Raw genomic sequence first — 17749 nt, 5'->3', positions numbered from 1 at the left:
GAACCCACCATAAACCATGCCATGCACCGAGCGGCCATCAGCCAGCCATGCTTCTCATTTCAAAGATCAACACTGCAAAACTCATCACAAATCATGTCTGTGGCAACGACCGGGTTTTATCACTGTCTGACAATGATCAGTGGTTATTACAGGACATGCTGATATACACAACACAACTTTGTCAGTGATATTTCACTCGGAAAACCTCGAAAACTACAGATCCCACACAGTAACGGTACCGGTCACACACGCGGGAGAGGGGAACTGATTCCAGTGTTGCCAGTGATGTTTGTTGCAGTGCTGACTGCTGACACATTACTTATTGAGTTTTAGCTAAAATGAAAATATTACGAAGGGAAAAGCAGTAAATTTTGGGAAAGTAAAAAGTTATTTTCATGTTATTTTTGTTGTTTTTATTTCTTTTACTAATTTATTTGTTTTTAATCATTGCTTCATCGGGGGCCGCCTGAGACTGAAGCCTCCATGTCCGCCACTCTTTCTCTCGTCCCAGGACCTCCGAGGCCCTTGGACTTTGTCCACCCCTGTACTATGGGTGTTAGGCCACTGTATGCATTCTTCTTCTGCAGAGAACATCCGGGGGTCATTTTTTTTTTTTTTTTTTTTGGTATTTCGTTGGGGATATACCCCAATGAAGGAAGGCGGTGCATGCCGCGCAACCCCCCAGACGGCTGGTAGAGTCGTAGAGAGATACCCAATTCTTTCAAGGAGGAGGCCCAACAACGGGGCTGAGGGTGTCGGAAAGAGCCCCCTTTCCCACCCCCATGGTAACTGATAGGTCTCGAACCCACGCCCCAGCAACCCGCCGAAGCGCAAGGTAGAGACTCTACCACGGGACCACGGGAGCCATTTGTGAATGATTTATTTTCCCGCATGGTAGTCTCCCATACCAAAATGATATTATGAACAGGGGGCAACTTCAATACGTAGGCAGATGGTTGAGAATTCAATCAGTTGTTTTAGTTGTTGATGAAGCTGTCTGCCAGAGCTGACCTCCGATCCTGCCTTGGACTAGGTTTTCCCACTTCTCCCTTTTATAACATATGTTGTGTTGTCTGCGAGTGTGGTTGTCCTGCCATACCACATGTAATGATCTGTGCATTTAATAATAATTCAAAGGCTTGAAATAATTGTTAGCGTGGCCAGAACCTTCGCCTCCTCCTAGCTGGCCTATTTTGACCCAGCAGCTAGTACAAAGGCAACAATCAAGAAGTCACTGTCGTCCATGTGGTCCATGCTTTGCTTGTCAACAAACGGCGTGACAGACCCCATCTCCTTCTGAGTGCTGGCCATTTTTGTCACGTTATTTTGATGTCATTAATGTCGACGGAACCGTAATATCCGAATATTGGAAACCCGGCTTAAGTATATATATAATTAGGAATCAAAAAGTTCAAAGTTGAAAATACCTCAAAGACCCTCCAGAAAAAAAGTGGAATATTTTTTTTGTAAGTCAAACAAGATAGTGTGGCTTTCAGTGTATTTAATGAACAACCTTCCAGACACTTGGAAAACTGAATGCATTACAGAAATACCTTTGATTATCAAAATTACATAGTTCCTGAACTATGAGACACTATGGCTTGCCAAAGAAATGGGGATGATGATTTCAGTGTTACTTCTTTCAGGTATGCTGCAATGTAGATCCTGCCAGGTGTGGCAACCCTCCAATGTACTGTACTTCCCATCAGATGTGTCAACCTTCCTACAAGCTGCCTCCACTGGCCTGGATGGAGAAATGCTTTGCAGACAGTCCAATTATTGGACAGGAGTGAGTTGGGGAGAATGTAAGATGTCGACTCTGAAAAAGAAGGTTTTGCCGAATGAATGAGTGGACATAACAATGTACATATCTGAGGCTCACTGGATAACTGAAAGAGAGAAGTTTTAAGTTTGTATGCTGTCAATGTTATCTGCCTCAATGTGCACAATGCTGACTGTAACTGTGTTGCTGGGGGAGTGTAGTTAAAAATGTCTAGATTTGTTAGGTCACAAAGCATGTTACTATGGCTTGTGTATTATCAACTTTGTAAGAACTTTACATTACGTTCAGTAAGCTGTAACTCCATTTACTGCGTGTGCGGAAGAATTTAGATAATTAACGAATTCCAGAAAGGAAAGATTGATGTGTTAGGTGTGAGTGAGACGCATATGAAAGGTAGTGGTGTGTGGGGGTGTGGGAGTGAGGACAGGGAGAAACTGTGGGAGTAAAGAAAGGTGGTGGTGGTGGTGGTAGTAGTGGTAACAGCAGTGGCAGTTGTATAATTAATTCCACTGGTTGTGAATCAAATTAATTCTGACAAAAATACTACATTAAAAACAATACTATCATTATGTAAGCAGCTAGAGGCCTGGATGAAAATATGAGTTTACTAATATTTCCATTATTACTACTACCATCACAGCTACTACTACTACTACTCTCACTTTACCGTGCTTGCTTCCTGTCTATCTCCTGGTGACCTGAAGCCTGTTGGAGCCACTCAGAACTGCCTGGTTGACTGCCTCTGTAGTAGTGGTGGTCAGCCAGTCAATCAGCATGTTTCAGTACACCAGTCAGCCAGCAGAGGGTTGTGTTGATGGGATGGTTGATGGGATGGTTGATGGTGACGCACCCAGTCCACCTGTGATTTTAACAGGCTTGGTGTCAATGCTACATGATAGGGTATGTTGAAGTCTGATTTCATATAGTGGTAATAAGTCTGTGATCCCAACTATTGTACATTAGGAGCTTGCCAATAATGATTTACCAAAAAATGCTTTAAACAGTAAGTTCAAACAGCTACTAAGTCTCTATAATAATGTTTGCATTCTTATGAATAAATTATTTTTTGCCAGAAGGAAGTGTCACTGAGCATCTTGGATTGGATCTGTTGGATGATGTGGTTGTCAGAATTGCCCCCTGGTCACAGCCAGAAACAGGTCTTTTGCCCAATTTTACCATCAGAACCCCTCCTATCACTAGTTCTTTTTAGTTGAAGTACAAATTGTTCTCAAGTTATTACCTATGCAACTAATGACCAACCACTTGTGACTGACCACAGTGCCTCAATTCCCTAATGGGGGACTTTCTGAACTGTGTAAGTAGGCAGAAGCACTGTGCTATCCAGTCCCTTGGTGTGAAGAAGACAAAATGATTTGAATGTCTTATGATATTCAAAATACTTGTAACAGGTAAATACTGAGGTTACATCATATAAGAGGCTGAACTGAATAACTACCTAAGCTAACCTCCTACAACATTTGTCTTAGAAGATGCATGGGTGTTTTTCAGGGTATTTTTTAGGAAAAAAAGTGCCTCTTATAAGCCGTCAAATATGGTAGTCTTAGCAATAAACCAGGTCTTTGAGTGATTTACAACATCAACATTGTTAAGACACATACTGTATATCCCAGATTTTGGTCCAATTTACAGATATGCATTCAGAGCCCTGAAAGACTCCAATTTATCCAATATCCAGAACATAGAGGTCTAATTTATGGAGGGTTTACTATAATAATTATAACAAGAAATACCTTCACAATTCAATGAGAAGGTTTTGGGTCAGGTAGGTGAGCACAGCTGTGGTGCTGGTCAGGCTGTTGAAACACCTGCGCTGGGCTCTCGTCAAGGTGTGCTCCAGCATGTAGATGAGGTGGTGGTGCAGGCAGGTGAAAGGTGTGCCAGTCTGGATCGCTGTGTGCACCCACTCACGCACACACTCCACCGGTGTGTGCGCATAGCCTGCATACATGGCAGGGTTCTCCAGTATTCCTCTGGCTGTCATAACACCTGTTGAGTGTGCATGTTAGTTTGGGTAACATGAACATAGAGGCATATACATACATACATATACTCTGATACAATGACAGATAATGCTTGCACATAAACATATTCATTCAATAAAAGATATAATATTTACATACATATACACACACTGACTTTGCAAATGAAAGTGATTGCTCCACATAATAAAATAAAGGTTCAGTGTGGTCAGTATCACTTGTGTTTCAGACCATGCTATCTGGCCAATTATTTTCTTCTGACATATGTCATCTCTCAACACTCACTGGGCTGGCATGGAATCACCTTGAGGTGACTCAATCACCTCTCGGTTGCAGTACAGAACTGTGTTACAGCTTACATTCCCACTCAAGAATCTCAGAAAGTGATTCCCCCAGTGTTTAGTGCCACATTCTATTTTCCATTGTATAGATATGGATGCTATTGACCTTAGTAAGGAGAGGGCTTGGATTCTCGCATGGAAACAAGATGTCTCAATGAAAGAAACTGCTCGTCCATGTGGACAGTAAAGCATGGTCTGTTCAGTGAGTGTTCACCAGCACATAAGGGCTTCCACAAAACAGTGTACTGCTCAACAAATCCTGCCCAGGATATAAAAAAAAAGCAATCAAAATAAAGAAAACATTTCACACACACACACACACCTCTTGCCCCAGTTGCCTCTTTCAGCTTCCATGCCTCCTCCAGTGTGCGAACCCCCCCGTTGGCCACCACAGGGATACGCACAGATGCGCACACGTCAGCAATGGCCTGGGTACTCACAGGCTCACTCCTCTGCTCCTGTGTGCGCCCATGTATGGCAAGGAAGGACACTCCGGCCGCCTCCATCTGACGGGCAAAGTCCACTGTGCGTCTGTGTGGATGTAGGAGGGTTAAGGTGTGTATGCATGGGGGCAATGAATGTGTGCATATTTCTATTGGGAAAAAGTGAGAATACATAGCTCGTTAACACTGCCTCTTCTTTCTCTTCTCATTTAGTGTTGGTAGTTTTAGCTCTCGTCATTTTTGGGTGACTAAAATCTTTCAAGATTGGCACCTTCTCAGTTACTCTTTGCATCATCTCAACAAGCTTTACTTTAGCGCAGGTTCCAAATTCCTGTTGCATATTTGATTGTTTGTCTTATGAATGATGTACAGCAGATTCCTTTAAGTTGTAATTATGAATAAGTTAGCATGGGAAAGATAAAAATTTAAAAAATCATCTTTGAATTTGAGCAACTGCTGGATAGCTAAGTCTGAAAAATTACTTTTAAGTCAGCAATGTGCCAGTCAATGGAGCTCCAAACTAAGCATAGTGGCATGTCATTGTGGCACAAAACAAAGCCAGAAAGAGTAGACTTCAATTGGAAATGTGTCATCTACTTTAGACCCAAAGGCTCATTTCAGATATGTCAACTTTTTGCCATCATCAGTGTGACGTCATGCACTCAACTAATCTTATTAAACAATTCTATTTTACTGAACTTTTCCTTTAATCCTTCAGTGCTAAATCATCGCAGTGACGCCACGTGGTCAGTGCTGGTGGTGCTAAATTATCACTGCGATGATTGATCAGTTTTGAATCTCCCGCTCACAGTACATGTTCCAACACTATTCCACACTCCATTGTAACTTTATGCTGATTGGTCCACATCATAAAGTGGGCTGTCTTTGCCTCCCCTGAACTAAACTAAACCTAACTCAATGGTCTCCACACCCACATGAACCTTCCTGGAACCCACTTGGTATCTTCGAAGACCCTCATCTTGACAGACACAGTGAAGTTGGCATCAGCAAGAGCGTTGCGGGTTTGTGTCACCAGCCCCGCCGCCCTCTCAGGGTGCCGCATCAGAGCACAGCCATAGCCAGCAGTCATTGCCCATCTCTGCGGACACCCACAATTCAAGTCCACCCCGTCACTGTACCTATGGATTTGGGGAGGCCGGGTGAGTGGAAAGTGAGAAGAAAGACTGGATGATAAAGGTGGAGAATAAATAAATGATTATAAAAACAATACCTATCAATAAAAATGGAATCTTATGAGCTACAGCATACCTTAATTTATTTATTTATGGATTCTTTTAGATTGTAGAGAAGGGATAGAAAAAAACTGAAAAAGAGGAGAAAACAGATGACCACAAAGACAAATGGCAATACTGTTACAGGAAAACCTCTCTAAGCTGTCACAATTCAATCTGAAGCCGCACCACCACAACCAAATTGCTGACTTATGAGAGTGGCCTTCTCCCTTGCACAAAATAAAGAATCTTATGTTTACATACAGGCATAAGGTGTAGTCCAAGCATAGGGAGGGCCTTTCGGTGGGATATAGAGGCACCACTACTGTACAGCACTTACTGAGAAGGAAGACAATGTATAGAAAGGGAATACTATATACTACTACTGCTACTTACGCAGCCACCAGTTCAGCCGCCCGTGCCCAGTCGTCTCCTTCCTTCGCTGCAAACTGGACTATGAGGGGCCGGTCCGCTGTGTGTGAGATAAAAAAAATTAACAATGCATATTTTAAGAAAAGAAAGAGAGAAATGGAAATGATCATTAAAAAAAAAAAGTACTGTATTTGCCAGTGTTGAAGACAGACCCCATTCTCATGTGCTATATTTTGAAAATAAATAAATAAATGAATAAATAAACAAATAAGTAATAATAATATCCTGACCCTTACCAGATTTACCGTAAATAACTAACTAAACAACAATAATAATAACCTTACCATTACCAATTTCACTAAGATATTTTGTTGGTTGTTTCATGACTTGTTCATGTGTACCATATCCTACTGGAGCAGCATTGCATCGTAATATATGTATCATACAGTACACACATGTACCACACAGTAACAACAACACCATGTGGAAAGTGACCTGCTCACTCAAGAGGTTTGTTTACCACTGGTGAGCCTTTCTTTGACTGGCAGCACCTGGCTGATGACCAAGACTAAGACTCGGTATAGGGATTGTGCGGTTAAGCCTCATACTATATACTGTTTATATTTACATTTGGCCTATAACAGCCTGTTAGTGGTGCCGGCAAGTGTTTTATAGAGGTGCCATTCTTCCTTTATTTGTGCTGCCCCCAGGAATCCCCTTGATCCTCTTTAGAGTTTCATTAGAGTTTAGATTGAGAGGCAGTCATCCACATGTCTTAAGCCACTCAGTGATATATGAAAATTATAAGCTTGTAGCGGCAGGTGGAACTTGAACCCAGGCCCTCCAAGACACCGCCCCCGCATGCTGACCATTCAGCCACCGCCTCCAAGGAGGAGGTGGTGGCGGTGTTCAGAAATGAACGAACACCCACTAAACAAAAAACGAACGGACACCAACTGAACTCAAGGATGCCAATACAAATGATGCTCTGAAGTTGTCAACTCCTAACAAGACCAGCACTGAAACAATGGCAATGGCTACAGTAAGTGATTTCTCTTCATCACAGGACACTACTAGACCCTCACAGCCCTTCAACAACAGTAATATCTTATCTAATCTGTACATATCATGGAGGTTATGGCATGCAGTAATGCAACATTTGGCATCCAAGATACATACTATTTTTTTGCCCCATTTTGAGAAAAAAAAAAGTATTTTCAATACTGCCAAATATGGTAATTGCCAATGACATTTTGAGAAACAAAAATTAGCTTTGAAAATTTTTGGAAGCTATAACAAGGGAATGATGATAATATGTATTTGAACACACACACACACACACACACACACACACACACCTTTATTTGTGGTGAAGTCACTGTGGCGTGCCTGTACGGCCTGCACAAAGGTGTCACTGGTTATCATGGGCGTGTAGCACAGGTCACACCCATACCGCCGCACAAGATTACGGAATGCAAGCCTGGTAGACAAATGAGACTTAATATGCATACATGGGGGTTTGAATGCTGGAAAATGCATATGACCTCTTAAAATACACACACAAATAAGTATAGAGTCCTAAGAGCTCCACAACTCCATAAAAGGCGCATGACCGAATATTCATAGACTAAGATACGCACACTAAGGAAAATATAAGCTGGCGAAAGCGTGTATGAATAAGTCTAAGTCATATAAGAATCTTTAAAATGGTGGCAAGACTTAACGAAACAAGCCAGAAGTACACACATGTGAGACTAAGTATGCACATGACAATTTTTCTTTTTCCTTCTCCTTTTTTCTCACCTTTTACTTTCTTTTTTTCTTTCTTTACACCTCGACCCTAAACCCTCTGCAAGCTATTTTGCGGCTGCGGTGGCAGCAGCCGCCGCCAGAAGAGGCTACGCTTTCGTGAATATTATCCCCTTTTTTCAACAATAAATAGTCCTTGAATTGGATTTTGAAAGCATTTCCATGATTGTTAAACATTTGTAGAAAAGATATATGAAGAGCTAGCGATGTTTCATAAGGTAGGTAATGAAATACTGGCATGGTACAAAAACGAATCTTTACCAAAATTATTCGGACGTACACTGCATACATATTTATTTTGTTAGTTCCAGCAGGGCCACCAGATGGCAGGTAGAGCTCAGTGAAGTACCCAATAGAAGACCAGTAGGTGATCAAGTAGGAGACGAGATACCTATCAGTGTGTTAGTAAAACCAATCATAACACTTTACGTCTCTGGTATAAACTCAGTTCTGCTAAATAAAAGCAAACATTTACACCCACACCTGAAACACCCACCTGAGCGTCTCTGTGCACACTTACTTGGAGTAGCGGACCATGGGCGCGCACACGGTCACCATCTCCCGTGTGCGGAAAAGCTCCATGGGGCTGAGGGGCGGGTGCGTCTCCTCCTCCATGGCTGGACACTCTCCCATCACACCAACACACAGGACACACCAAGGAGACTATAGTACTTCTTGGGTGTTTTATGGGGCTAGTTAGGGTTATAGTACAATATAGTCTCTTCTTCTTCTTCAGTGTTTTAGGGTCTTGGGACGCACACACGCACACGGCGGGACATACAACACAAGCTTGAACGTAAACACACGCGACGAGCCTATTGTATTTATTTATTTATTTTTCGTATGCTAATATTATTCTAATCATCACTATAACTGTTATTTATTGTTATTACTAATTCATTTTTTCAGCTAGTAAATTTGATATTGCCTATACACACGCCCTGACTTCAACCGCGCTTTTCAAACACGTAAACGATGCTCCTCGTGTATTCATGTAACTGCTTCACAGCCATGCCGGTCGCCCACTGAAGCTGAGGACACCTGTGTCAGACATGCACACCTTCCCCTAACAGCCGTCTGAGAGCCAGTGGCCAGTGCCTACATGGAGAAGAAAGACTGTGTGGCGTGATAATACAATAAGCGTAATTACCCTCAATAGATAAAGTTTAATTTTGTCCCAAACTCCACCATCACGTGTGACTGAGGGCGTGAGACAGTAGTAGATGCATTATGGTTTATTAACGCAGGCATCCAACCTTTACATATTCACCAATGATATTAAAAAAAAAGAATATCATTTAAACAAGTGCGTGATTCTGCGTGGGTGATCAGAAGGGAAGCATGACGTGGAGACAGACAACATGAATGTGGCGTGATTATAAATAGCGTCCATTAAAAGGTAACAGATTAGCATCTGGAGCAGATATATGTCACGGAGGACTGAGGGACCCTGGAGACACCATTTATATGCAGATTAGGGTGTATTGGGCCGAATAGGGACTCGTTGCAACGCTGCTAAGTTGGATCCATTAAAAGGAAAGGCAAGACTGTAAGGTGTCTTATCCCTTCTTAGGATGACTCAGCAAGTTTTTTCAGGCTTATCAGCGTGCCTCTGACCCCATGTAGCAGCACAGTGAAGCCCGTGATGGAGGAAGTTGTGAGGAAAGCTTTGGGAGAGAATTAAGGGGTTGGCCTTAGGTTTGCGTGGAAGCATTACTATCACACAACCACATCAACTGAAGGTGAAATAAAGTCTGGAGATAAAGAAACAACTGGAACTGCATGGGACACACGTGGGGGGTGGGGGGTGGGTGCTGTCTGGGGGGTGGGTAACGAGTGGTGTAGTGGTGTCTGCATGGTGAGTCTTGATTATTAGGGAAGGGGTAATATCGCTCATTTGCATCATTTCAATCTATCTATACGGTATGTGGTCCCCGAATGACGACGCTCGGCTTTAGCTCCAAAACTAACCACGGGGTGTTCTGGAAAATACTCTTATTGAGATTAACCCGTAAAATTATCGAAAATATATAAACCCAAATCTTACCTGACCTAACGTTACCTATTCTAACGTAACCTGACCTGTGCAAGAATGGGCGCCACACACCGGTAGAGGGATCGGGAATGCGCCACCGGCCGTCTGCCGCGGAAAGGATGGAGGCAAAAACAAACAAACAAATAAAAAGTTTTAACCAGATGTGAATCAAATGATTGTTATTTTCCTTACTTTTAGGTTAACTACGAACTGTTTATGCACGAAAAAAAAAATGTCCAACGTCACCGATAACTTTTATTTTATTTTCCGGAGTCGACGCTGCGCGGGTGATCAGCTGTTAGTCAGTATGGAAACTTTCAGTCTTATTTTGGAAGTTTCATTTGGTGACTTCAAAATGATGATTTTTTTTATTTTGTTACCACTGTAAAAAGCTATAGTTTAGCATCCCCAGAGCAGTGTAAAAATAAATAAATAAATAAATAAATCGGCAGACAGATCGTTATTGGATTTTGTTATATGAGAGCTGCCTCAATGGACCTTTTTTCCGTGCGGCTATAATCTCCAGGGCCTTCCTTCTGCATTCGTTGTGGAATACAGGAGACAGGGACAACTGTTGCAACTCCTGTCCGTGACCCTGACCAGCGTAAGGGCGGAGCGGATGTCTGGGCAAACTCTGCCTCTTGCTCACACACAATTTCTTTATAGTACAGTAATGCCTTGATTATGATGTGGTCCATTCACCTCTAAACCTTTCAAACATTTCCGCATTAAGCTCGTAAACATCAGTTGAATTATTATTACAATATCAACTAAGAAAAATGAAACATGCTTTTAATTAACTAATAACCCCCCAAAAAAATTCAGATCATGCCTCTGTCAACAAAACTAAGTCTCGTCTAGTGGCGTTCACCTATGCCTCCACACAGCTGCTGACAGTCAACTTCATAAAGTAAGCTGGACGTGCCTGTAAAGGACATGCAAGCAACAGTGGCAGGCACCCGGTGCCTTGATAACAAGACGAAACAAGATAAATGTTACCGCGGACTAGGTACTCTCTGAACTAAGAACAAACCAGCAGATTGTTATCGCGCGGCTCCCAGATAAAAGGTCCGATAACCCACCTCACCCATCGCTTACTTTTGCTGTCTCAGTGCCGGTGAATCACTGTTGTCAGGCTAAGGAGGGGAGCAGGGGACAGCGGCTTCCTCCGAGTGAACATAATGTATGAAGGCGATGCCTGAGTAGCACATCCTAGCCACCTAATATTGCCAGTTCCTCAGTGTGAGACGGCAGCGTCTGCGGTGGTGGTGTCTGTGGTCGTCACGGTGTTATGTGTCATCAGTGAAACCGAGTGACTCTCTGGACACTGGTGGGGCCGAGTGACTATCTGGCGCAGCAGTGTGTTGTTATCAGACCAGTGACGCGGCGTAAGGAGAAAAAAAGCTGTGCCCGCTTGTTGTGAAGCAGCGTCATTGGCGACTTTGCTTAGTCGATTATCAAGCGTGCGTCGACGATTCCCTCAGTCCGGATGGAATGAAGCCCCGTAAGGTCAGGTTTCCTCCCTGGCGGGGTTGTGGTGGCCTGTGTGGAGGGAGGAGCTTGAGCCTTGTTATGCACACCCGCCCTCCCTCTGGCCTTCCCTCTCGGCCACTATCACGCCACAACGCCAGGCTCAGCCCCTGCTTCTGTCAGCCTGTCTAAACCACTCCCAAGACTCTGCGGTGCGCGAAGCTGAGGCCCGGACATGCATCAGTGTTGTTCCGTGAATAACCAAAGGATAACCACATACATAAAATAATCTGGTAAGTTATTGTTGATTTACCGAAAGTGTTCGAACGTTTATTAATTTTTCCCTAACAAAGAAAGAAAGAAGTCATTTGGAGGCCGCATCCGCGTGAGCGTGGCTTTGCAGACTTGAACTTGTGCTCGTCATCATGATTTCCACATTCACTTGTGCTTCTTCGTTAATATTCTATGTATATTCAACTAGTAATGTGTGTGTGTGTGTGTGTGTGTGTGTGTGTGTGTGTGTGTGTAAGCTATTTCCGGTTCGTCCCTCTGGTGGAGGGTAGGGTGTGGATCAACGTCACCCGCCAGCAAGGTGTGTGATCAACCCAGACCCTGGAGTGACTGGTGCGTCTCGCGGCGAGACGCACCAGTCACTCCATAAAAGGCGCATTGGGGGGCGGCGAGACTCTCGCCGCCCCCCAATGCTCCACGCAACTCCAAGCCTCGCGCCGCCTCACACAATATCCCGCTCGCATGTTTAACTTACCGCAAGAGTATTATACACATGTACGTACGTTGGTTTATCATTCTCGCAGTTACTGAAATTTTTGCTATTCCGTGAAGAATTTAATTGCAAGTCATCAAATAACTGAGAATTTTCAACTTTCTAAAAATGAGGTTAGCTGAATGTATGCTACTCGTGTGTGTGTGTGTGTGTGTGTGTGTGTGTGTGTGTGTGTGTGTGTGTGTGTCTATATATATATATATATATATATATATATATATATATATATATATATATATATATATATATATATATATATATATATATATATATATATATATATATATATATATATATATATATATATATATATATATATATATATATATTTTTTTTTTTTTTTTGGTAAAGGCTTTGCAAATAATTTTACAAATCGACCATTAGCGTGACTTGGGCGGTCTTAGCGGGTGCCAGTAATGCTGGCGACATGATGCCGCGGGCCATAAGTGGATTAGTGCGCTAAGGCGCAGAGGCAGGGGAGGCGTGGAGGGCTTAGACACATTTGAGAGGCAGCAAGGACTGAAGCAAACCTCGGAATGAGCGGACGTGTGGAGGAGCTCGACGCGGGGCACGATGGGAAGGCAAAGTCCGTCCCTAATGGTGACGTTGAGGAGCACGGCGGCGAGCAGGCCCAGGGCGCCCTCGACCGCCTCATGAACGAGTACTTTACGGATGAACTCTTGGAACGTGAGTGTTGGCACGACAGTGCTCAGAGGTTGTTTGCGCGCGTGCACGCGCGTGCGTTTGGTGTGTGTGTGTGTGTGTGTGTGTGTGTGTAATTCACCACGGCTTGATCACGTGTTGGACTCGTAATCGCCAGCAGGTACCCTCCCGACATGAGCAACTGTTCTTTATCGTCGATCTATGGGTGATTGTGTGTGTGTGTGTGTTTAGGTGCTGCCCATAGCGTCGATAGGCTCTCTTGAGGGATCTCTTGGACGACCCCAGCCCGTTAGTGGCGGAGGCGAATTTCGTTTATAGTGGCTGCCTTGGTTAATGAGTCTTCCTTGGGTCATGCTGCCCTCCGGTGCTCCACTTGAAAGAAGTCGCTGAAGTAAGGGTTGATAGAGGATCTGGGAAGCATGTGGGAAATCATCCACCACTCGGCGATGGGTGAAATTGTCAGAGTCCTTCGGTGGGGCTCGAACTTAGGTCCTCGGACTCGCCATGCCCGAACGCTGACCACTACGTGTGTGTGTGTGTGTGTGTGTGTGTGGGGGGGGGTATTTATCACTACCAAACACAAGGAGAAAGACGACAACGTTTTCCTTACTTTGACTTCTTCCCTCAGGTGCGAAAATGCGCGTGTGGGAGGTAGCAGCGGCGGTGGCGGGCTTCCTGGTGCTGAACGTGAAGGCGCTGGTGCTCGTGGCCCTCGACCTATTCCGCCTGCTGGTGCCGCCCGAGGAGAAGTCATTCGCCGCCCAACTCGTCCTGGTGAGTGTGGTGGCTTATGCTGACAGAGAAAACGCGCACACACACACACACACACACACACAACTATGAAGAGTACTTTATTAGATCATGCTCGAATATACACCTTTGTGCGTACAGTAGAAGGTCGAGGTTCATCAATGTCTCGCTGACAATTGAAGTGAGTTAACCAAGTTGTTTACAAACTTTAAATCAAATTATAACACACGAGCCACTAAATATTTATTGTGACTTTACTAGTGTTTCAAATCGTACACAGCTATTCATTATTTTCTATACTCCCTCACGTCGAGTGCTGATTAACTGACTTCCCTTCGACTCTAAGCGTCTTTATTTTGAGACTTTGGTGTGGTGGCCGAGACTTTCACAGGCAACTGAAACACTCGCTTTGCAGGTGACCGGCGCGGGACAGAACCTGGGGCGTGAGCTGGCCCTGCAGATGTCCCGCCTCGGGGCCAAACTCATCCTTCTTGACATCAATGAGGTGAGTGAAGGCGGCCAATACTTGGCGCCACACCGTCGGTATTCCTGAGGGTGAGCTGCTCCTTTTAGCTGTGACACCTGTTTCCATGCCACACTCTCCTTCCCCTAACGTTATAGATGATTCCTCGGCCACTATCAAATCTTTACTGGGGGTACTCGTATGATGCTGTTGATGACTGTAGGCCGCTTTCACAGTCGTTTTGTTTGTTTTGATCGTTACCAATGGCGGTGATCGACGCTATAGCATTTCCACGTTACACTGGCCGATGGGGTAGTGGCGGCTGCGGGGTTAGCCCAGCCCCACACCTTCCCACACACTCTCAACACCTCTCGCTTCCTCTGCAGCCGCCACTACCCCATAGGCCAGTTTTACGTGGAAAACTATAGCGTCGATCGCCGCCATTGGTAACGATCAAAACAAACAAAGTGACTGTGAAAGCGGCCCTTTGTGTACGTTCACCGTTTGAGTACTGAAGCACTATCTGGCGGGTGGCCTACCTTTTCATTCCAAATTTCTTCCTCCCATCGTTGTCATTCTGGACCATTTGGATAATCATCACATTTTTAAAACACGCACATCTGGCACAGTGCTATTAACCTTTTTTATGTTGCGTTATATACTGGCTGACCTGTGCAACGAAGACAGGCATATTTATTCCTGGATTCCGTTTCTCCTCTGTAGCGGCGGCACCCTCTCCGACCTCCCGCTAGACGTCCGTCCCATATTCTTCCCTAATCCCATTGGTTAAAAGAATACCATTACTATCAACTGTGCAAATACTTGTTTTAAATGTTGTTCCTCTACATTTGTTATTTTTTAATTATTATGACTAATAATTCTCTCTCTCCCTCTCTCTCTCTCTCTCTCTCTCTCCTCCCGAGCAGAAACACAACCTCGCCACGGCAGAGCTGGTGAAGACCGAGGGCGGCGAGGCCCACGCGTACCACTGTGACGTGTCCGACCAAGAAGCCGTGGCCGCTGTGGCCGCCAGGGTATGTCAGTGGAGCTGAAAAACCGGGTGGCATTTGCTGAACTATTATGCCATGGTGTTCAATTTGTTATTATTGGCCGCTGAATAACTTAAAATATGCACTTATGGAGGAGAGCCGAGGAGGTTGAAATAACACAAAGAAAACAAAACTTCAGGTTGTCGCTTCAAAGTTAAACAATAGAAAGCCCAAGTTGATTGTTTATAATGTTCATTTGGAGGCGACTTGGCTGTTACTTCTCCCTCGTAAGTGTTCGTTCATAGGACAGATGGCGGTGCACCACTTTTGAGCAACTTTACCTAGGCTATAGTCATGGAATTAAATAAGCTTCTTAAGTTAGAAGTGCAGGAACAGTGAGCAACCACACTTCCCAAATAACGCTCGTCAACGTAGATATAAATGCAAATCATTATTACACAGAAACCTAAAACAGACGTCTGAAGCTAGCACTGTTTAAGACCCAAAATACATTTACATGGTAGCCTGCTCATAAACCTAGAATATGAACACAATTAACAGAATAATTGATTGAAAAGCTAGCTGTTGAATATGTATACGTTTACCACTTAGTGAAATTAACGAACAGTGGGAAGAAAAAGACAACAGTTGGGCCATACTGGCGTGTCGTCTACCTCCACAGATCCGGCGCGAGGTGGGCCACCCGCGCTACGTGTTCAGCAACGCGGGCACCTACGAGCACAAGCCGTTCCTGAGCCACTCCAAGGAGGACATTCTGAGGCTGGTCAACGTGAACCTCCTGGGCACCATGTGGGTGAGTGACGAGACGCCTTCATGTCCCAGCCACGCAGACAAAAAAGAATAATAAAAAAAAAACTAACATTTTTTTCATCAAATATGTTTTTATCATTTCTATACACATCCACATACCTATAAAAGACTCCTTTCTCTCTCTCTCTGCCCCGCGGGACAGGTGGCGCGGGAGTTCCTCGGTCACATGGTGAAGCACAACAGCGGCCACCTGGTGTGCATCTCCTCCGTGCTCGGCTACATGGGCCGCCAGAACGTGGTGCCCTACTGCGCCTCGAAGTTTGGGGTTAAAGGTACTGCTACTACTACTGCTTCTGTTACTACTACTACTACTACTACTACTACTCCTTCTCTTACTACTACTACTACTACTTCTGTTACTACTACTACTACTGCTACTACTACAACTGATGCTGCTGCTATTTTTACTACTGTTACTACTACTACTACTACTACTGTTAATATCACTACTGCCACTGCTACAACTAGAACCACAGTGGGACATCTATTTAGCGCAAATTGATTGGATACCGGAGATGATGACACTTCTTCAGATTGACACTTCCTTAATCCTCACCCCGGCACAGGCTTGACGGAGGCCCTGGCGGAGGAGATGAGGATGGAGCGGCGGTCCGGCGTGCGGGTGACGGCGGTTCATCCCTTCCTCATCTCGAACGTATCTGACGTCAAGCCAAACCTACGGTAATAATAGTGTACTGTGCTGCCTCTCTCTCTCTCTCTCTCTCTCTCTCTCTCTCTCTCTCTCTCTCGTCTCGGTAGCTGGCGTGAAATTAAATACTTATACGAAAAAAAATCCCGGAAAACTGTAATTTGCGATGGAAGCGGTTATCAGAATATTGAATAACATCGAAAGCTACCAAAAATTATTGCCAACCACGGGGTAAAGCGAGGTGTTAATCCTGAAATACTACTGACCAATGGAGAGCAACACTTCCTTTCAATGTTGCTTGTGGTGCATGGCCAGGTTCCCGTGGCTGTTTGAAGTGCTGGAGACGAGCGACGCGGCGGCCAGGATCATCAGGGGCGTCAGGAGAAACCAGGAGGAGATCTTCCTGCCCGAGAAACTCAAACCCTTCATGGTGTTCTCCAAGTAAGTGATTCTGTCCCAACCGACACAACACCTTATTATCTTTTTGTCTCAGCATCCCTCAGTCTTTCCCCTTCTCATCTGATTATTGTTGGCTTTATTAGAGGGGTAACCACTGGCCATATTCGTCTATTTGTCCTGGTTGATCCGCTGGAGACCCGCTGCCATTCTTTTTCGAGCTTATATATTTTTTTTCTGTATTGTCAAGAAGAGCACAATATAAAACATGGATATTTCTGAGTGGAAATATTTGTATCTAGATTCCTATCGTAATTTTAAAATAATTTAACGCAATGGGACTCCGAAAATAGAAAAAAGGGCACAGTAATAATGGTGCTCGGTGATGCGTAGATACAAAAAGTTAGTTATATCTGTATTGCCTTTTTTATGAGTCGTTTTTTTATAAAGATTTTAAAAGTAAATAATTTACATCCAAGTTACGATGCAGTACGATGGATGAGTATGGTATATAATTCCTACTCACCCAAAATTTTATTTTCAGAGTCTTGCCAAGAAAGCTCCGTCGCCTCTTCGGAGACTACATGGAGTCGTAGTGTGTTGACACACAAGCAATGACTAAAAAACCAACGCCTGCCTGGAAAGGGATTTGTTACCAAATAATACTTTGCATGCATTACTTTTTTATTTTTTATTATCACTGTCTTCCCTTCTCATACCGATTTATTGGCTAGACTTA

The 17749-nt window shown here is 44.1% G+C and overlaps 2 protein-coding genes across 4 annotated transcripts; one reads left to right on the top strand and one right to left on the bottom strand.

Annotated features, from left to right (window-relative positions):
• Nucleotides 1–1486: 1486 nt before the first annotated feature.
• Nucleotides 1487–10940, bottom strand: LOC126981064 (tRNA-dihydrouridine(20a/20b) synthase [NAD(P)+]-like). The gene is made up of 8 exons (XM_050831740.1): nt 8501–10940; nt 7530–7651; nt 6196–6271; nt 5524–5706; nt 4447–4655; nt 3535–3790; nt 2451–2642; nt 1487–1819 (listed from the first exon to the last, which is right to left on the bottom strand). Exons 1-6 carry the CDS (start codon nt 8611–8613, stop codon nt 3537–3539), a joined length of 957 nt encoding a protein of 318 aa, XP_050687697.1. The 5' UTR covers nt 8614–10940; the 3' UTR covers nt 1487–1819; nt 2451–2642; nt 3535–3536.
• Nucleotides 10941–11164: 224 nt separating this feature from the next.
• LOC126981063 (epidermal retinol dehydrogenase 2-like) lies at nt 11165–17690 on the top strand. 3 transcript variants are annotated; one of them, XM_050831738.1, is made up of 9 exons: nt 11165–11778; nt 13561–13706; nt 14098–14187; nt 15072–15179; nt 15817–15948; nt 16108–16237; nt 16532–16646; nt 16930–17055; nt 17555–17690. In XM_050831738.1, the coding sequence occupies exons 2-9, from the start codon at nt 13569–13571 to the stop codon at nt 17604–17606; spliced, it is 891 nt and encodes a 296-aa protein (XP_050687695.1). In that variant the 5' UTR covers nt 11165–11778; nt 13561–13568; the 3' UTR covers nt 17607–17690. The 3 variants fall into 3 exon arrangements, with proteins under 3 accessions (XP_050687695.1, XP_050687696.1, XP_050687694.1); XM_050831739.1 differs by lacking the exon at nt 11165–11778 and adding an exon at nt 12248–12271; XM_050831737.1 differs by lacking the exon at nt 11165–11778 and adding an exon at nt 12760–12956.
• Nucleotides 17691–17749: the final 59 nt, after the last annotated feature.

The sequence above is a fragment of the Eriocheir sinensis genome, chromosome 46 (assembly GCF_024679095.1).
Source record: "Eriocheir sinensis breed Jianghai 21 chromosome 46, ASM2467909v1, whole genome shotgun sequence".
Lineage (NCBI taxonomy): Eukaryota > Metazoa > Arthropoda > Malacostraca > Decapoda > Varunidae > Eriocheir > Eriocheir sinensis.
The sequence above is the reverse complement of the archived record's forward strand: the minus strand, read 5'-3'. Positions and strand labels throughout refer to the sequence as shown.

Excerpts from the sequence above, each read along its gene's own strand:
- LOC126981064 (XM_050831740.1), bottom strand. The coding sequence starts at position 8,613 with ATGGGAGAGTGTCCAGCCATGGAGGAGGAGACGCACCCGCCCCTCAGC. Across the intron at positions 7,652-8,500 it reads CCCATGGTCCGCTACTCCAA|GCTTGCATTCCGTAATCTTG; the intron begins GTAAGTGTGCAC and ends TTTGTCTACCAG. Across the intron at positions 5,707-6,195 it reads GCGGCTGAACTGGTGGCTGC|GTACAGTGACGGGGTGGACT; the intron begins GTAAGTAGCAGT and ends CCAAATCCATAG.
- LOC126981063 (XM_050831737.1), top strand. The coding sequence starts at position 12,806 with ATGAGCGGACGTGTGGAGGAGCTCGACGCGGGGCACGATGGGAAGGCA. Across the intron at positions 13,707-14,097 it reads TCGCCGCCCAACTCGTCCTG|GTGACCGGCGCGGGACAGAA; the intron begins GTGAGTGTGGTG and ends CTCGCTTTGCAG. Across the intron at positions 15,949-16,107 it reads ACCTCCTGGGCACCATGTGG|GTGGCGCGGGAGTTCCTCGG; the intron begins GTGAGTGACGAG and ends CCCGCGGGACAG.